The 20,222-nt window shown below is 40.7% G+C and overlaps 2 protein-coding genes across 2 annotated transcripts in view; both read right to left on the bottom strand.

The window, feature by feature from the left end:
• fam13a (family with sequence similarity 13 member A) overlaps nucleotides 1-10,222 on the bottom strand; it is a 49,916-nt gene extending 39,694 nt beyond the window's left edge. Inside the window, exons 1-4 of the mRNA XM_085356903.1 lie at nucleotides 10,196-10,222; nucleotides 6,513-6,708; nucleotides 3,405-3,614; nucleotides 1,314-1,494 (exon numbers count right to left, since the gene is read on the bottom strand). Coding sequence (XP_085213029.1) covers nucleotides 1,314-1,494; nucleotides 3,405-3,614; nucleotides 6,513-6,708; nucleotides 10,196-10,222 — 614 coding nt within the window. The remainder of the gene's footprint in view (nucleotides 1-1,313; nucleotides 1,495-3,404; nucleotides 3,615-6,512; nucleotides 6,709-10,195) is intronic.
• A 969-nt stretch (nucleotides 10,223-11,191) lies between these two features.
• Nucleotides 11,192-20,222, bottom strand: part of LOC146630409 (ovochymase-2) — a 36,816-nt gene continuing 27,785 nt past the window's right edge. Inside the window, exons 23-25 of the mRNA XM_085356902.1 lie at nucleotides 19,583-19,872; nucleotides 12,100-12,260; nucleotides 11,192-11,545 (exon numbers count right to left, since the gene is read on the bottom strand). Coding sequence (XP_085213028.1) covers nucleotides 11,336-11,545; nucleotides 12,100-12,260; nucleotides 19,583-19,872 — 661 coding nt within the window. The 3' untranslated portion in view covers nucleotides 11,192-11,335. The remainder of the gene's footprint in view (nucleotides 11,546-12,099; nucleotides 12,261-19,582; nucleotides 19,873-20,222) is intronic.

The following is a 20,222-nucleotide window of genomic DNA, read 5'->3' as shown; positions in this document are numbered from 1 at the left end:
GGTCTTTGCACACATTGAGTGAGTTATTATCAACCATCCCATTATGACCCGAGTGTATCGGTCTTCTGTTTGCTTTTTTCAGCAGGACAGGATGCCATGTCACAAAGACTGGTTTCTTGAATCAGCGGGTTCAATGAGTCATTATACTCAAAAGGCCTGCACAGTCACCAGGTCTCAATCTATACAGCACCTTCGGGATGTGAAGACTGGGAGATTCACAACATGGATATGCAGCTCATATAGCACAAAGGGGGTCCAGCCTACTACTAGCAAATACTATTTATTACTAACTAGTATAGCTTACTAACATTAAAACTGGCCACCGAGTAAGCCTATCAGAAAATTTAAAACTTGAGCTCAGAAGCCTGAGACACGGCCACATACTGTATAATTTATTTCTGAACATTTTCACATCTGCAAACAGGGTACCAAGCTGAACTTGTGCTTTGTATTTTAAATGCACAGGTAAATCAAACTGATTAGCTTTCTGAGTGACCTTTGTTAAGTCAGTTAATTGAAAAAAAACAAAACAAAAAAAACTACTGACTGCCTTTAAAATTTGTGGTAACTTATATTTAATTTCTAATCATTCACTCTTCTGCTACCTCTGCTACTTCCTCACCCTTTATTTTTAGCACTTTATTCTTCAAAACATGAAATTTTTATGCTCTCCTGACAATCTGCTTCTCTACTCACTCAGTAAACTACAGCATCACCTTCTGGCCAAACACTGGATTTTACACTGGATGCCTTTTCTGACGCAACCTTTCCATTTATCCAGGATTGAGGGCGGCACTAGGAGTCTATGTCTTGAATCAGGGATTTTTCACGTGTAATGCAATGTGACAGAGGCAGAGCCCTTGTTTATTAATCAGACTACAAAACTGGGGAATCAACACTGATTTATTTCATGTAAACAGTGAAATTACATGAAAACTCTGTATGAAAAGGCATTTATACAAAAATACACAACAGAAAACATAGAATCAGCTTAAAAAAGCATTTTCTTTAATGGAAATTCAAAGTATAAATTTGAATGTAAAATTCTCACATTTTTATAAATGAGGCACCAGGTACAGTGGGTGTAGTGGTTAGCACTGTGCTGGCTAACAGGAGGAGGTTGTGAGTTCAAATCCACAAGGCAAGCGAGGCCTTTGTGGATTGAATAAGCGGAAGAAAACTGATGGATGGCCAGAAGGCTGTGACTATAGCTTTCAGCAAGAAGAAATGCCCTCTTACATGGAGTGATATGGTGCACAGGTGTGTATTTGGACTGTTTAACCACATCTAATCTAAAGAAATGTTTCACTCACTGGAACATGCTGGGTCCAAACACAGTAGCGAGGTTGAGGGCAGTCATGCGGTTGTCCTTGTGGCTGCTCTCCACAAGGGTGAGGAAATGGCAGAGGTAGTGCAGGAGACTGTAGTGGACATCTGGAAGCTGCAGGAGAAGGTGTCTCACGTCTGCCCAGGTGTCATCATCACCACCACGCTCTACAGATACAAAAGGTTATAGGATTTTTTTTTAAATTCAATGTGTGTAGTTTATGAAATCCCTGGCAAACAACCTTTAGTGGAAAGATTAGTAATGCACTTGTGCTTCAAGTTTTTCATTAACAAGGACATTCTGCTTTGGTCTGTTTACACAGAATTAATTAACAAAAATTCAAGTAAAATTCCAAGTATAATGAATACTATTACAGCCTATCTCCAGAAGGGAGTAACAGCTCAATCCATCATCCCTCTATAATATCTAATCTTGGGTTATGGTGACTTCTAATACCTGAGCATTACTGCCTCAAAATATGTTGATGCTATTACTGGGGGTACATAATTGGGTCAGAGGTGGATAAACGGATACGACTGCTGATCCCAAATGACTTAGTGACGCAAACGTTGTGAGTGTGCACTGTAGGTCTATGTGAATGTGCATGCATGCGTACGAATGTGGGTATGTGGGTACATCTGTCTCAGTTTGGAGACGGGCAGTAATCACCCAGAGCTTTCACGGCTGCTCTTGTGACAGCTGAGTAAAGTTCAGATTCTGTGTGTGTGTGTCCACCTGTATGTTTATTATGGATGTATTTTAGGGAAAAAAAAAGGTTGTGCTTTAACAGATGTGTACACTGCACATAAACAGAGGAAACAGGACACAGGTGCACAATACAAGAGAAAGTAACACCATGCATGAAGGTATACTAGAAATTAAAGATACTAATTTAAATGAGAATAAAAATGTATTAGTTGTTGTTATTTATGTAGTGTTTAAGATCTTGACTTAACCAAAATAGGGTCTGGTGTTTCTACAGAAAGAGCTGATTAGAGTATACATCTCGTGTTGCATGCATATGTACATACAAAATGTAACCATATACACTAGGTTATCATATACTTTTCTGTGAGGTCTGAATTTCTCCTTCAGCAGAATTAGAAAAACTTTCAGTTGTTGCAAAAACATTATAATATAATATTTTTAGCAGCTCTGGGAAAATATAGTAGAGACATAGCAAAAGTATTATAGACAAATATGTGATGAAATATAGCTCAATGGTACAAAGTTATTTAACTTAACTATACACAAAGAAGAGACAACAAAAGCGTTGACGACTGCCATTAAACACTGATAATCAAAATCATTTATTTTTCTTTTAATTTGAAATAAAAAAGATTAATACCAGTCTTAAGTTCTTTGATTTAAATCTGATAGCAATAGCAACTTTTTTTAATACTTCTAAAAGTTTTGTCATGTTAAAATGTGTAATGCAGAAAATCCTGGCATTCAGAAAGATTTAATAACCAACTGCTTGGGATTTTCTCTGGATAAAATAATGAAACACGCCTGGTAGAAACAAAACAGTTGAACAAAAACCAGCAAAATAATCTTATTCTCCAGTTATCGTCAGGAGCAGCGTCACTACTCAGGCTGACATTCATGGGGTCTATGAAAGCAAAGGGAATGCAGCAGATAAAGTATACACCACTCCCATCAAACGGATTAAACCTAGCACTGAAGCTGGGAGCGATCGCAGATGCTTTTCTTGCTAAATGACTCACTTTACCTTTTATGACCTCAAAGGTTTATTACCAGAAAAATCTGGCCCATCACCCTTCATATTACCACCCTCTCTCACAAGCAAACGCAGTATATAAATGCTCCGCCTGCTGTAGACGACTGCGCGGCTAATCGTAAAATTCACCAGCTAAAGATAGTCTTGCTGATCATCCAGTCAGTCATGACCCAGATCTACATTACACTGGAGAGGTGTATCCAATAATATCGACATGATCACATTTTGCCAGTCAAAAAAACAAAAACACTGACCCACACATGTTGCAGGATAATTTTTATACACTGCCTATAAAAAAAATAGCACAAAAGGTAGGACTACATGTTGGTGATTTACCTTGGTAGTGCTGTATTAGTGCCTGCTGGACTGTCATGACTACCAGACCCCCGGGGAGATCTCTCAGGTACTGTTTGAGCAAGCTGGCAACAGTACAGGAATCAGATTCAGAGAGCAGGTTCACATCACCACCACCCTCCAAATGCTGCTTCAGGGTCTCCACAGCACGGACGTTTCCATTTACCCTGAACAGACCTTCCTGATGCAGTGCTGGAGGAGTTAAGAGACAAAAAATATTACAAATAAAGAAATCCTCACTTACAAGGTCTTGAATGATCAGTCCCCATCTTATCTTATGACCTCAAAGTATCATATCACCCTAATTGAGCACTGTGCTTCCTGAGCCTGATTCTGCCAGAGGTTTTTTCCTGTTAAAAGGGAGTTTTTCCTTCCCACTGTTGCCAAGTGCTTGCTTAAAAGGGGCAGTCTGATTGTTGGGGTTTTCTCTCGTAATATTATAGGATTTTTACCTTAAAATATAAGGGGGCTTGAGGTGACTGATGTTGTGATTTGGTGCTATCCAAATAAAACTAAACTAAATCATTATTAAAAATATTTTATTTTTCTTAAATAGTAAATGTAAGTTTAATTTAATTTTTCCTTGGTAGCAGACTTTACATTCTCAGAGAATATAGAGCAATTTGCAGATTTGCACTGTAACCATGACTTGCAAGGATCTTTTCTGACCCACTGTTACATCCTGGCACTGCTATCAAGTCTGAATTTCCTTCATGTAAAGGCACTTTTGTGACCAAGAAGTGAAATTGTGAAAAATATAAAATCTAAAGGTTTATCTGTTAACCATCTTTTTATTTTTTAATTCTTTATATTGAGCAGATCAACAACACACTGAGAAAAAAATAGCAAGTGACATTCTTATATATGAAAATTTTAATTTAGTGTAACTTAACAGATACTAGTCAGGAATATTTTCCTTTTACTTTATTGCCAAACTCACAATTAGCTGGGGTTTTTTTGCATGCCATTTTAGTATTAAATAACTACACTTTTGTATTTGCTGTTAGCATTATCACTATTTTTAATTAGTCTAAACGCACTAAGGCCATAGTAATGCTTTCTTTGTGAGTATTTATTACACAGTGTGCTGCGGGGAAAAGCCTGTTCTAACGTTTGAGTCTAAGGTTTATTTTTTAGCACCTGGCGGCTTTTTTTACTTCTCATCCGTAAATAATCTGCTCTTTCACGTGATTCAGTTTATTTTGAAAAATCTCAACAGGATCTTGAGCTTTATTGTGAAAGGTTTATGTGGAACATAAACAAGCGGACACGCAATGGTTTTACCATCGTTGTTGCTAACGACAACGCATAAAAACAGGCGCTTGTCCATCCCTAGTGTGGTTATATTAAATATAAGAGAAAGAGAGAACTTTAAGAAATTAATATAGCCACTACAGTGACCATCAAAACCATGACAAAATATTGCCGTAAACAGTTTATTTTGCGACACCACGAAACAAAGGATAGCATAAAATGAAACGATAAAAGTTTTTATATCGTCATCATATCATATGAACAGCCCTAGTCTGTGAACATGAAATTAGCAGCTTAGATTTGTGTTAATAGCTGTCAGTGTTTTGTTTTTGGTATCTGTTTTGATTATGTTGCTAGTTAGCGTTGCTAAGTGCTTGCTAAAACCTTAACAACTGCCTTTTGCCTTATCAACACCTGTTGCTAACCTTACTTTGTCACACTTAGTATTTTATAACAAAATAATAATAATAATAATACTATGATAAAATATTTTAAAAAAAAATCTTACTAAAAGATTTCAACTCATGTTGTAGACCCTTGAAGTTTTGTTTTTAACAGCTAATAAAATGGCACACTAATACCCATAATAATAGGAGTAGTTATTTGGAACTATTTTCTGGCCAAATAATACTATTCAGAAATAAGTGACAGCGTTATTCACTGGATTATACATTTATTTCTTAAAAATAAATAAACAAAACAAAACAAGAACCAATTAAAAAAATTAATTGCTTTAAGCACTACTTGCAAAAATGAAATTTGTCCTTCAGGGTGACTTAATGGAGGAAGAAATCTCAAGGCCACATCCACAGCTCTAACATGTAGGCTATCTATGTTTGTTGGCCCATAAGGAATTATATTATTTCCCTCCACGCTTACCTTACCTGGTTATGAGACAGCCTTTAAATACATAGGCCAGTGAAATGATTGCACAGCGAGTTTAAGTCAAATTAAACACACTCCAATAATTGCTTTAAAAGAGGCCTATGTTTTCAGTTGACCTGAGTAGGATATCGTTTTCTTGTAGGGACATCTAGTGTTCAAACAGAAGAACTACAGAAAATAATGTAGGTTAATATAGAAAATTTACAAGTTCTGTTTTGTTTTTTTTAACTATGCGTTATGGTTGATCATTTTATATATTAATATCTATATACATTTTTTCTGGAGAAATCTGTTGGCTGATCGTTTGTCAAAGCAAGAGCTGTGGATTTGTGTGATTATATTTATTTATTTAGCAACAAATTTGCTTTTTAAATTGTTCGTCTCATTGAAAACTATTACATGTTTAGTCTCTTTTGTTTTCTGTATATCTGGTTTTAGATGATGATGATGGAAACTTGTGCTTGTGAAAGTGATTCAACTGTGCATTGTTTTTGTCTGCAGCAAATTAAATGATGAAGTATTAAAATGATTGTGGCTGATTATCAAGAGTAACTAATTGAAGAGTGAGATGGCAAGTCTGTGAGAAATATTAATAATGCATGCAATGACAAAAAAAACATTTAACTCTATGTCAGTAGTCTAGTAAAGTTGCTCTGGTCTAATTCTTATCCGGCTCATATTAACAAGACTCAGAGGATTGACATAATGAGGTTTCTGATTATTGTATAACTGTATGATTTATTTAGAACAAATTATGTAATACAAGAAAACCTAGGTGGCACTATAAAGCTGTATTTATGTAGTGACACCAGTAGGATTGGATATTCAAAAATGTATGTGCACCATCTTCTCAGCATGCAAGACCAATTGTATTCAGCAAAAACTCAAAGAAATAAAAGATAGCCAAAGGTTGCACTTCTCCTCCAGTGCTCTCATGCATTTTTGCCTCACCATGCTTGCGGAGATGCTCCACCATCCTCCGCACCACCAGAGGCACCCCATCCTCCAGCAGCCCCTGGTTTCGCAACTCAAACAGAGACGCTCCAAACACCTTGGTGTGCTTGGGTGCGACTATCCTGGGTCTCGGGATGGGCATCTGGACCATCTTCTTCATGTCTTCTTTAACCTGCACCGCCGCCTTGTTGTGCTGCAGGGAGAGCAGACAGCAGCAGTCAGACACTGACACTATGGAAGCAGAGACAGACATCTTTGTAGACACCTGTTACACAGGAAAGCGCACTTCATCCCAAAGAGTAGAATGTGTGTGCTGCTGCTCATGAAGTGGCTGACTACACACAGAGCTCTTTCAGTCACTCTGCCATGCTCTTACAGGACACCGTGTGCTGAGGGCAGCAGGAAGATAAAGAGGAGAGCTGGCTGTGCATGAGTTGCTACGACAAATATCAGGTTACCTCGCAACACATCTTTGGTTAAAGACACTGCCAGAGTGACACATATACACACACATGCACAAATAGGCATATGAGCACATATTTAGAGAAGCACATGTGGTATATGCTCAGCTGCCAGGAATCTGAACGATAGTAAGGATATCAGATCAGACTGATATAATACCTTAAGAGGAGAGGCTCATTGTACTACAAGTAAAATTACATTTTCCATTGCTAATCTCATTGAGAAATAAATACAAAATATAATATGGTAAAACATATTATTACATTTTCTGATTTGCTACTTATATATAATTGTTTACTTCACATAGGCTATTCAATACATATAGATATAGACCCATATGTCTCATTTTATATATGATTATCAAATTAAAGAGAGCAGCATTTTTCTTTTAGGTGTACCAAAAAATACTAACAGTACTGAGGTAACTAAGAATTGAAGTTAAGTACAGCAGGTGTTTTGATACACTTAGTTAGGTTTTACACTTTATGTGCTCTTAGCCAAGCTGAGCCAATTCAAAACCTGAATATGATGTTTACCTGGTAAGATACCGAGGCAAACAGCATCCCCATGGTCTCTGTATCTGCATACAGAGACTTTAAGATACACTTGCTTGTTGTCTGTCTCTGAGAGCAAACCATAACTTTCCAGCAAATTACTCATTCATTTAGCATATTTACAGTCCTGAGCAAAAGTCTTGAGTCACTCCATATTTCTTTAATATTTTGCTTCCAAGGAGCCAAACTTTCTTTTACATTTTTAACATAATCTTAATCTTTGCACATCGGCTGCTTTTTCACTCATTTTCAGTCCTTGTACCTGAGCATTTTCAGAGGAATTTATTTATTTATTTTTTGTTAAACTACTCATCTGATGATGAAACAGGAAAATTCCAGCAGCAACCTGACAAAGGACCTGAGCGATGTGTCTGGTCGTTCAGTTGAGCCATCTACCATTCACTGAAGCCTCATCAGAAATAGTCTCAGTGGAAAGACGACTGTCAGGAAGCCATTCTTAAGGAAGGGGAGCAGGGCAAAAACGATGATGATGTATGCCAAATTACACAAAATCTGGACTGAAAAATGAGGGGCAACAGATGTGATAGACTGTCGTGAACATGCACTGTTATTGTTTGGGGCTGCATTTCAGGGATCTTGTCAAAACTGATGGAATTCTGAACAAAGAAAGTACCATCAGATTTTCATCCACCATGCAATAACACGTGGAAATCATCTGACTGGCAACGGCTTTATTTTTCAGCATGTCAACGATCAGAAGAGACCTGGGTTAAAATGTGGCTACAATAAGGTCCATAGTGGCACGGTGGTTGTAATATGATTTTTTTCCCCTTTACTCACCACTTGCTAAGACACAGAAGCTAGAGTCATCTGCTGATTAAAACCCACCTCACAGATGGTGCTAAGATGGGTAAGGAGACAAAATCTTTAGCGTGGCAGATGCTCCGACTGTGTTAATACAACATACATTATCACTTAAATCAGCATTTATAAAGGCTGAACACGTCTTAATAGTTGCCAGACACGCTAAACACAAACTATCTTCATTAATCTTTAGATTTTCCGCTTGCACAAATGATTGTTTATGTATATAATTGAGTTTATGTGGCCATAGTTGGACCTCTCAGAGTTACAGTCTGGGCTCCTGTGCTACTACTACTGCAGGTGTTAAGGAGTTAAGCTGGTCTGAGCTAAGTCTGACTGTGAGACTGACTGTAAGGGGCCCAACGGAGCAGATGTCCCACTAAATCTTCCTTTACTATCATCATCATGGCAGATAGAAATGAATCGCAGTCTTACTTCTGAATTCACACAGTAGGCAAACACTGAGATGAAAAGTTTTATAGCAGGTTTTGGGGTTGTTTGTTAAGTTTCCCCTCAGCAATTTGAATGCAAACACAATCGCCTCCATTGTTGCTGGGATTCAGCCAAAGATGCTCGTCCCCTCCTTTGTTTTTAAGATATTTTCACACTTCAACATCTGACAGTGAAAAGGAAACTTATTAAGGAAACTTATTGACAAGGACCTGGGGGAAGGAATTGTTTCCCCTTGCTTCAGAAGTGTCTCAAACATTTTCTGTGGGAATCCTTTGGTTTCGACACTTTGGGTGAGTGAAATCTTTTAGAAGTATTGTCCTGTAAATAGACTGCTAACGGTCGGTACAACCCATCTAGCATAGGGGTGTCAAACTTAAGGTCTGGGTCCAGAATCGGCCTAGCAGATTCCAATCCGGCCCACTGGAAGGCTTCAGAAAATGTGAAGGAGGTCAAAAATTTTGCACTTTTAACTTAAGTTTCATAAATTTTATAGCCTGTCCTGCTGACAAAGACTCCCTCACAGTCATTCATACTACACCAATGTAATGAAGTAATACATAAATAATTTAAATGTGGAAAAAAATGTGATGTACTGTTGGAACTGCAATTAATTTTCTTATACTGAGGGGATTAAATGTGCAGTTAAACTACTTTACAATGACTTTACACTCATCCTGCTAATTTAAGATGTGGCCCACAATGCGAAATGACTTTTCCAACCCTGTCTTGTCTTCTACTTGCTCATGAAGGGGATAGCAAGCCCAAGCATGTGCCCTTCTTTTCCTCCACTCCCCACCTCCCTTGTCCCTCCCTCCTTCCCTGTCTGGGTGGCCATTGAAGCAACTGGCAGCAAAAGCACCACAGGAACCCTGAAGCAACAGCTGCAGAGCTCACAGTTACTACTGCAAGAAGAAAAACATTAAATAAAATAGAATATCCCGGTGCAGTGCTGGTGACAACTCTTATTTTCATTTCTGGAAGTGATCACATGCTTGGAAAAAATTACTGGTGTTGACTGAAAACAAAACATACAGTGTTTCTGTTTTGTTTTTTTTTGTTTTTTTTTACAGTTGTTGTTTTTTAAAGATGCTAGAATAAATTTACTGTTGCCCTACAGTAAGAGGAAGTACTTTCAAGCAAGTAGATTGGTCATTACAGCCCTATGAGTCATGGATTTTTGGTAATAAGTTAGCTGAGGAAGGGAAAGTTAAGATTTACTTTAGGAAAGGAATATTTGTCCCTCCAGGACATTTTAAAGAGACAACACACCCCATCACAAATGAGTTTGTAGACAGACACTGAGCAGAACAGTCCCGTTATATGTTCTTCAGCTCTTAATTACAGGTCGATTAGGAAGTCAACTCAAGCTTTGTAGTTTCTACTCACACAGATGGTCATAGCTCCTGCCCCCATTCTCCCACAGAAAAAAACGCCGGCACTCCGGGGAAAGATGAGGAGAAAAAGTACAGCTGGCTCCCCTCCTCCGCTCCTCACTCTTTTCCAGGACACACTAGACTTTTCCCAGGGCTGGGAATCTTTTGCGCCTCACACTGAGCCATTCAGATACTCTAAAAAAACACATATAATCCAACCAGGGGGAAAAAAAAATCTGAGGAAGTCCTGTCACTACCGGCAGACCATGAGCACAGATTAGAGCTTGTCTCTTTCTCTCTTCCTCCCTCTTCATTCCCCCCCTCCTCTCCTTCTCCTAGGCTGAAATCTGAGCCGAGTTTTTTCATTGGCTCAGAGGCCTGGTCATGTGATCAAGGGGGTTAAACCCCCAAAACTTTAAATATGTGCTGCAACATTCATCTACCAGAGAACAGAGCTAATCAGTGACTGGAAGAGCAATGAAGTAATGTTTTACTCAACGCTGTATTAAAGTGCATGCAAAAACAGGAAACGGCTTCAGAGCCTCATGTAGTTTTATCAGACCAATGGTGATTTTTGTATTCTATTATTTGCAGCATCTAAAATTTAAACCAACCTTTTATTTTTTTGTTCTTTGATGTCCTTCTTCTTTTTTTTTTTTTTTTTACGTATGGTTGTGGACTGAATATAACAGATAAACAGCTGGTCAGAGAGACATTAAAACACAACAAGACAGTGGCTGGCAAATTAAGTTATATAAAATGACCATTAATTGTTATTAACCTTGATTTTTTTTTAACACTACACTTTTTATTACAGTTAAAATATTCATTTTGAACACAGCACTATAAAGTAAAAGGAAACAGTAACTGCAAGCTTTATAGATATGTATTTTTTATTTATACATGATATATTTATTCATTATTTTACAAATTATTTTACAAATATTTGCTTAAATATAATTTGCTTAAAATGTTCAGCAGTGTTTAATATATAGAAACGTACAAGCAATATGTTATTTACTAAATTATTTTACGGGGCGCAATGCAACCTTGTAGGTTGGTGCTGCTGGTCAGCATTTGTTACATTCAGGGGGTTTTAAAGAGAAAAAAATAAATCTAAACATGGAATAATCTCTACCTAAAGATGTCAGCTTTACAAAGCTTTTCTGCTTTCATAAATATACTTCTTGATGTTGCTGTCGATCCAGTCACTGAAGGCGGAAACGCGGGTAAACACTGATGGTTTCTTGTCTCTGATGCAGCCCTGAGCTCCAAAGCTGACAATGCCGTGCACCTCCCAGGTTGTATTTGTTCCTCCAGCAGCAGTGGCAGCTGTGCAGGCGAGGGGACCGCCGGAGTCACCCTACCAGGAGACAGCGGGACAAAGAAATCAGCAAAGATCTACTTATGATGCACTGCAGAACATTAGATTTTGGCAGCTGCTGTAAATCGTCTCTGTGACCTTGAATTTGTAGAAGTCAGTCTTTATTAACAGCCTGACAAAGTATTCATTAGGCAAATGTCAGAATCGTGCTTTATGAAGCTCCTAAAATGTAAAACGTCCCATTTTTCACATTGCTGCATTTCTAGCAGCTGCTCATTAATGCTGGCGAATAATGTTTCTGTGTTCTTCTGTCTAATTACGCCTGCAAACTGGGCAGCAGCCATTGAGATCAAGGCTGAATGACCGCAAACAAAAACGTTTTCAGGGAGCTGCATAAAAGACGAAGAGAGGCGGGCACACTTACGTAATGTTTTTAAATAACTCGGAAGGAATTTAAACAATGAACAACAGTCTCATCGTCTCCTAACAACTTTCAGTCTGTCCATTTAGATGATGGATGCATTGATATATTGTCCAAACGTCAGTGCATCCTTAATTCAAGCAAATACTCTTTTCTAAATGTGTCGTCAAACCTGACAGGCTGACTTGAGCTCATCTGGGGACTCGTAGCCGGCACAGATCATGGAGGGCCTGAGGGTGTCCCACCAGTAAGCAGGCTTACTGCAGGTTTCGAAGTCGATAACAGGCAGCGCTGCCTGATTAAGCTTCTCGGCCACTTTAGGGAACAGGTTACCTAAATATAAGAAGAACAAATTAAAATCTTTACATCATAGAAATTTCAGAAAATAACACAAACATGTTTACACTAATAATTTTGTTTTACATATTGTATCACTAAATCTAAAGTCATCACTACTGCTGGATGCCAAAAAGTGGGGTTTTTATGTGTGTACCCCCTTGTTTTAACAACAGGGGACCTCCAGCTGAACCAGGCTCAGGGAGGCAGCAATGAGGAAGATAGAATGAGGAAACAGGATCCTACAGAGACTAGGAACAACAAACATCATAAAAAATGAATACAAAAGAAAGTAGACAACAGTTAATCACATAGTGGGGATTGGAAATTAAATAGCCTGAGCCTATAGCAGCATAAGTAAGAATAGCTCAGGGTCACTGATCCAGCCTGACGTTTCTGGGCAGAGACTCAATTTAGTGTAGTATTGGCTTTTTTAGACTATCAGAGTGCATTTAAAATCAAACACTCAAGATGTAATTGAACTGTAAACGTTCAGCTTTAATTCCAGGGGTTTAACAAAAGTATTGCATTAACTGTTTATGAACTACAGCACTTTGAATCACCTTGTTGTTGAATTGTGCTATACAAATAAACTTGCCTTGCCTTGCCTTGCCTTACAGCCACTTTTATAAATTGCCCTGTATTTTCAGAGGCTCAAAAGTAATTGGACAATTGAAAGTTGTTATTTCTTTCTTTTCTTTCTGTTGTGTTTTTTATGACTAGTTTCTAGGGGTGCAACGATACTCGTATCGATATTGAACCGTTCGATACAGTGCTTTCGGTTCGGTACGCATATGTATCAACAATACAAAATTTGTAATTTATTTTATCAACTTTCCTTCTGACAATGCTGTCTGTGTTGAGCGCTCAGTGAATCTGCGTTCGACTACTCCGCCTAGGCTGCACTGTCGAGCGCAGATCCACTGAGCGTTCAACACAGACAGCATAGTCAGAAGGAAGAGCGCAGGGCAAGCTAGCGAGACAGAAGTTAAGCTCTCCTTGCAACATGGCAAATTGAACCTCCCCCACCCTCATTCAGATCTGGCGTTTGGAATTATTTTGGTTTTCATGTGACGTATGACCTTGAAGGTAAGCGCGTCATGGACTAAAGTAAAACAGTATGTTGGATGTGCCACGCAATGCTCAATTACATGGGTGGGAACTAGTGTGTTAGCGCAGTTAGCTCGTTAACGTGTTGGCCGTCTAGCCCCACGCAGGGGTAGCTCGTTAACGGAGATTTGCCGTGTTGTGGCGTTAACGTCATTTCAACGAGATTAACCTGAAAGCACTAGTGGGAACACAACGAATATGACTGCACATTTACGCCGACATCATCCTAGTGCAAAGACAAGTGGAAGCAGACAAAAACAACAAGCATGCATGCTACAAACTTTACCCGAGTCATTTAGACAGCCGTTAGCACATAGAATAGAATAGAATAGAATATTCTTTATTGTCATTGTCACAAGTACAATGAAATTGAAAGATGTCTCCGGTCAGTGCAACATCACGAAAGATAAATACTTATAAACTATAATAGATATGATATAAAAGATAGAAATACATATAAAATACAGTGTTCTCATACAGTAAATACACCCAAGCAATCCAGGCCTAAGGCCCCATACAGACACTCAACATACGACCTAGTTGATATATCACTCAAACAATCAATCACTCAATTTGTTAGCGCATCCAACAAAACATGTCTGAAAGCATTCCAACATCAAGGGCACAAATGACAACAGGGGCAATGAAAGTCATCTACTTTTAGTAGCATTGAGACATGATATTGCAATTGGGTAGAAACTGTGTTTGAGTCTGTTAGTCCTTGTGTATGTTGTTCTATACCGTTTACCTGAAGGCAGCAGTTCGAACATGGAGTGTCCAGGGTGTGAGGTGTCCTTTATGATGTTATGGGCTCTTTTGAGGCAGCGGGAACTGTGTAGGTCTTTCAGTTTGAGGAGAGGGCAGCCGATTGTCCTTTGGGCAGCGTTGATTACTCCCTGGAGTGCTTTCCTCTGAGCCACTGTGCAGCTAGCGTACCATATGCCTATGCAGTACGTTAGTATGCTTTCGATGGAGGCTCTGTAGAAAGACACCAGCAGTCTCTGTGTGATGTTGTTCTTCCTAAGCACTCTCAGAAAGTACAGTCTCTGTTGTGTCTTTTTCAGTAGCTCAGAGGTATTCACACTCCAGGATAGGTTTCCCTCTATGCTGACTCCCAAGAAGCAGAAGTCTGCCACCCTCTCCACATAGTCGTCGCTGATGATTAGTGGTTGGATTTCTGTCTTGTGTCTTCTGTAGTCAATTATGAGTTCTTTGGTCTTTTTCGTGTTTAGGAGAAGGTTGTTATCCTTGCACCATGAAGACAGCCGCTCCACCTCATCTCTGTAGGCAGACTCATCTCCCCCAGATATGAGCCCCACCACAGTAGTGTCATCTGCGAACTTTACAATGGTGTTGCTCTGGTGGGCGGGGGTGCAGTCGTGTGTATAAAGCGAGTAGAGCAGTGGACTAAGCACGCAGCCCTGTGGCGACCCAGTGCTTAGATTTAGGGCTGGAGATGTGTAACGTCCCACTCTCACTCTCTGTCTGCGGTCGGTGAGGAAGCTATTGATCCACTTACAGGTGCTGTGAGGAAGCCCTAGGTCTTTTAGCTTGGCGTCCAGTTTGTATGGAAGAATGGTATTAAATGCCGAGCTATAATCCACAAAGAGCATACGCACATAGCTTCCTTGCCTCTCCAGATGTGTTAATGCTACATTGAGTGCTGTTGCTATGGCGTCCTCTGTCGATCGGTTTGCTCTGTAGGCAAACTGGTGTGGGTCAAGGCTGCTGGGTAGGGCTGCTGTGATGTGGTAACGCACAAGTTTCTCAAAGCACTTCATCACCACCGGGGTTAGTGCCACTGGTCTATAGTCATTTAGGCTAGAGATATGAGGTTTCTTGGGCAAGGGTATTATGGTGGAGGTCTTGAGGCAGGGTGGGACGTTTGACTGTTCAAGGGATTGGTTAAAAATCCTGGTGAAAATATAGGCAAGCTGGTCTGCGCAGTCTCTCAGCACACGTCCTGGTACACCATCTGGGCCGGCTGCCTTCCTCGGGTTAACAGCCCGCAGGGTGCGCCTCACTTCATGCTCCTCCAGAATGATGATGGTACTGCTGCTGTGGGCTGTATGGTGTAGCTGTTCCTCTGAGGCATAGGGTGCAGTGACCTCAAAGCGTGTGAAGAAGATGTTCAGCTCCTCTGCCAATGCTGTGTCACCTTCAGCCATACCTGATTTGGACTTGTAGTTTGTCAGCTGCTGGACACCCTGCCACACCAGCCGGCTGTTCTTACTCTCCAGGTGGTTCTCGATCTTCTTCCTATAGTCCGCCTTGGCCTTCATAATGCCTTTTTTCAGGTTGGCTCTAGCCCTGCTGTAGCTCTCCCTGCTTCCGGACCTGAAGGCGCTGTTCCTCTCTTTTAACAGCTGCTGTTGCTAACATGATTCTCCTTATGGGGACTTGATATGTTTAATATTGTGGCGAGCTCAGACAAGGAGGAGACGGAGGTATCGTTTGGTCTTGCTTCCCGTGAGCTAGCCAGGGAGCACAGCCGTTTATTGACATCTGCAGAAGAACACTGCAGCTAGCTAACTGCTCAGCGCGGCAACCGCACAGCAACAACAACAACAACAACACACAGGGCGCCCTCTGACCCCGGAAGGACACACCGTCGCAGCGAGAGGGCGTCACCCGTCACTATGGCAACATAAACAAAACATAACTGTACAAACAGAACCCCGAACAGCCCTGGCCCGCTACAATATGCTGCTGAGAATATAGCCCAGAAGAAGCGTATAGTATAGCTTTTATTTTGGAAAGAGCCATTTCTCTGTAATAAACTCTCTTTTCCAAAGATGAGTGTTTCCTCAATCAGATACAGGTGTTACCGCGCCAGATCCGCGGCCCCGAACCGTAGTAAGGAAACCTCTGGCAGTTACTTGAAGGTTCCGTAACTGACTCGTAGCCGGCAACAGCTTACTATACAGGTCAACTCCGCTAGCAAAAAGATAGAAGGAGGCATAGGAAACTGCTTCACCGAACTTTATTTCTTCTCTAAGGCACGAACACCGCGTACAGTGGCTGAAACAGTTTACTCACAGCGAGCATCGCCGACACAACTCTGGCTGTCGAGGGAGTTATTATATTCCTTTTATTTATTTTCTTTTCGTCTCTTCTGTAGCTAACCGTTACTTTTTCCCCTTCTCCGCTCTCTCTCTTCACACATACACCAGGCAGTCCCGCTACACACATCCCGAATACATTTCCCATCAGGCTTCATCCTTAAAGGGCCATACCTGTAACACAGGGCTCGCAAAATCGCTAGCCCGACGTCCCGGGGCTAGCGATTTTTCCAGTCGGGCTACCAAAATCTATCTCAGCCCTGCCCGTCGGGCTATCATAGGAAGGAAAAAATATATGTCAATGCTTTTGCATTCTTTCGGAAATGTAGCTGGGTAATTATGTCATTGGCATCGGTGAGCCACTGTCAATATGTGACATATTGAAATCGCGTTTGAATTTGCGCTTGTTTTTTGCTTTCACTTTGCAAATGTCCAGGTGCCTTCTTTTGGCGCACCAAGTCACTCGGGTCAGAACATGGGGTGCCACCATCATCCCACTTCTGACACCAATGTGGCGAGCTCAGACAACGAGGAGACGGAGGTGTCGTTTGGTCTTGCTTCCCGTGAGCTAGCCAGGGAGCACAGCCGTTTATTGACATCTGCAGAAGAACACTGCCGCTAGCTAACTGCTCAGCGCGGCAACCGCACAGCAACAACAACAACAACAACAACAACACACAGGGCGCCCTCTGACCCCGGAAGGACACACCGTCGCAGCGAGATGGCGTCACCCGTCACTATGGCAACATAAACAAAACATAACTGTACAAACAGAACCCCGAACAGCCCTGGCCCGCTACAATATGCTGCTGAGAATATAGCCCAGAAGAAGCGTATAGTATAGCTTTTATTTTGGAAAGAGCCATTTCTCTGTAATAAACTCTCTTTTCCAAAGATGAGTGTTTCCTCAATCAGATACAGGTGTTACCGCGCCAGATCCGCGGCCCCGAACCGTAGTAAGGAAACCTCTGGCAGTTACTTGAAGGTTCCGTAACTGACTCGTAGCCGGCAACAGCTTACTATACAGGTCAACTCCGCTAGCAAAAAGATAGAAGGAGGCATAGGAAACTGCTTCACCGAACTTTATTTCTTCTCTAAGGCACGAACACCGCGTACAGTGGCTGAAACAGTTTACTCACAGCGAGCATCGCCGACACAACTCTGGCTGTCGAGGGAGTTATTATATTCCTTTTATTTATTTTCTTTTCGTCTCTTCTGTAGCTAACCGTTACTTTTTCCCCTTCTCCGCTCTCTCTCTTCACACATACACCAGGCAGTCCCGCTACACACATCCCGAATACATTTCCCATCAGGCTTCATCCTTAAAGGGCCATACCTGTAACACAGGGCTCGCAAAATCGCTAGCCCGACGTCCCGGGGCTAGCGATTTTTCCAGTCGGGCTACCAAAATCTATCTCAGCCCTGCCCGTCGGGCTATCATAGGAAGGAAAAAATATATGTCAATGCTTTTGCATTCTTTCGGAAATGTAGCTGGGTAATTATGTCATTGGCATCGGTGAGCCACTGTCAATATGTGACATATTGAAATCGCGTTTGAATTTGCGCTTGTTTTTTGCTTTCACTTTGCAAATGTCCAGGTGCCTTCTTTTGGCGCACCAAGTCACTCGGGTCAGAACATGGGGTGCCACCATCATCCCACTTCTGACACCAATGTGGCGAGCTCAGACAACGAGTTGACGGAGGTGTCGTTTGGTCTTGCTTCCCGTGAGCTAGCCAGGGAGCACAGCCGTTTATTGACATCTGCAGAAGAACACTGCCGCTAGCTAACTGCTCAGCGCGACAACCGCACAGCAACAACAACAACAACAACACACAGGGCGCCCTCTGACCCCGGAAGGACACACCGTCGCAGCGAGAGGGCGTCACCCGTCACTATGGCAACATAAACAAAACATAACTGTACAAACAGAACCCCGAACAGCCCTGACCCGCTACAATATGCTGCTGAGAATATAGCCCAGAAGAAGCGTATAGTATAGCTTTTATTTTGGAAAGAGCCATTTCTCTGTAATAAACTCTCTTTTCCAAAGATGAGTGATTCCTCAATCAGATACGCAAACGCGCGTTGCAACTTCTTATCTGGTGCGAGTCTTTTATTTTGACAGCGAATGCGCACATGCGGACCACTTATGTGCACCCGTGTAAATAACATAATGTTCTGCCGGGTGTGTTGTTGGTTTTCTCTCGATTTCTGAGTCGACAAGCGCCTTTGTTACTGGGACCAGTCATTTTAAGAAAGGCCCCCATTAGAATCCATGAGAAATGCAAGAAATGCATTATTGCTCAGTCTGCAATATCTTTCCCAGAACAAACACCAATTGCAAATAACATACTAAAAATAAACCTGAAAAATCTGTTTAGAACAGCGTACTATGTTGCAAAGAGTGAACTACCACTGGCACAATTTAGCAGTCTTTGCAAACTTCAAAAAGCAAATGGCCTAGATCTTGGTTCCACTGTCTCTTACCCGTGACTTCAGCGGAAATTTCAAATTCAGGATCTGACACAGACTGATTCATGTCCTACACAGTTCTTACAAGTTCATAGAAATTTCTGTTCAATTAGAACCAAGTATTTGAGTTGATGATTGTAATTTTTATACAATGTTGTAATTTGTTTTTCAACAATTTTTTGATTAATGTTTTGTTTCCTTTACAATATTATACTTTAATGTATAATATTGTAAAGGAAACAAAACAGGAAACAAAACATCAATCAAAAAATTGCTCTTTTTTATTCGGGCTACTTACATTTATTTTTGGCTACCAAAAACTGAAGAGTCCCTGCCCGAAGGGCTACCAGGGATTTTGAAATTTTGAGAGCCCTGAGATATATTTATTTTTTTAATTATTTTTGTTTCAGCAACATTAAATTTAAAAACTGTACTTTTGAGTTAAAATATATATTTATAATTTTAATAAATGACAAATTAAAAAGGCATGAACATTTTTTTTGTATCGAAAAACTATCGAACCGTGACACCAAAGTATCGAACCGAACCGAACTGTGAATTTTGTGTATCGTTGCACCCCTACTAGTTTCTTAGCATCACTGAGACAGGATGTTCCTAATTTTATAGTACAAGTACAGACCGAAGGAAGGTTGGAAATGCATGACTGTTTTTACCCTTCTCGTCTCCCCAGCCGGTGACAAAGCACGGCGTCCCAGCAGGCATCACAACCCCAGGTTTCGGCAAGCAGATGGGGCTGATCTCTTTTGTCATATTGACAGGTTTGGCCAAGTGAACCAGGGCTATGTCGTTGGTGATGTCATTGGGATCCTGCTCGTAGACAAATCCTTTGTGGCGAATGATGGTATCCACCTTGTAGCATTCCTCAGCTGAGGGAATGTCCATGGAGGAGTTCATGTGGTGCTTCCCCAGGCACATGCGCCAGAAGGAGGGTACATTCAGTGGGCTGGAAATCAAGTGAAAGATAAATGTGAAGGAGACAGAACAGGTTTTTATTTTTTCTTCAGCTTCTCTTTTAGCTTTGGCTGACTTTACTAATGATTGAATCTAAAAGGTCTCTACAGTTTCGTCTGATTTCTACAGTCATTGATCCGCACTGATTACTCCAGCTAGTTCCTAACTTTAGCTTTTGTATGAACAAAGCACACATAACTGTATGTAAGGGTTAAACTCATTATAACGAGAGCTATAAAGCTGAGGGAAGATACAGATTCAGGTGATATCTCCCATTTCTTTACACTTTCATTTGATGAATTGTAACTTCAGATTTATCAGGTATAATCACTTTCAAAAACT

Source organism: Diplotaxodon limnothrissa, linkage group LG6 (genome assembly GCF_057381915.1).
Source record: "Diplotaxodon limnothrissa isolate DT_005_m linkage group LG6, D_limnothrissa_male_GT1.1, whole genome shotgun sequence".
Taxonomy (NCBI): Eukaryota; Metazoa; Chordata; class Actinopteri; order Cichliformes; family Cichlidae; genus Diplotaxodon; species Diplotaxodon limnothrissa.
This window is presented reverse-complemented; position numbering and strand designations above follow the sequence as displayed.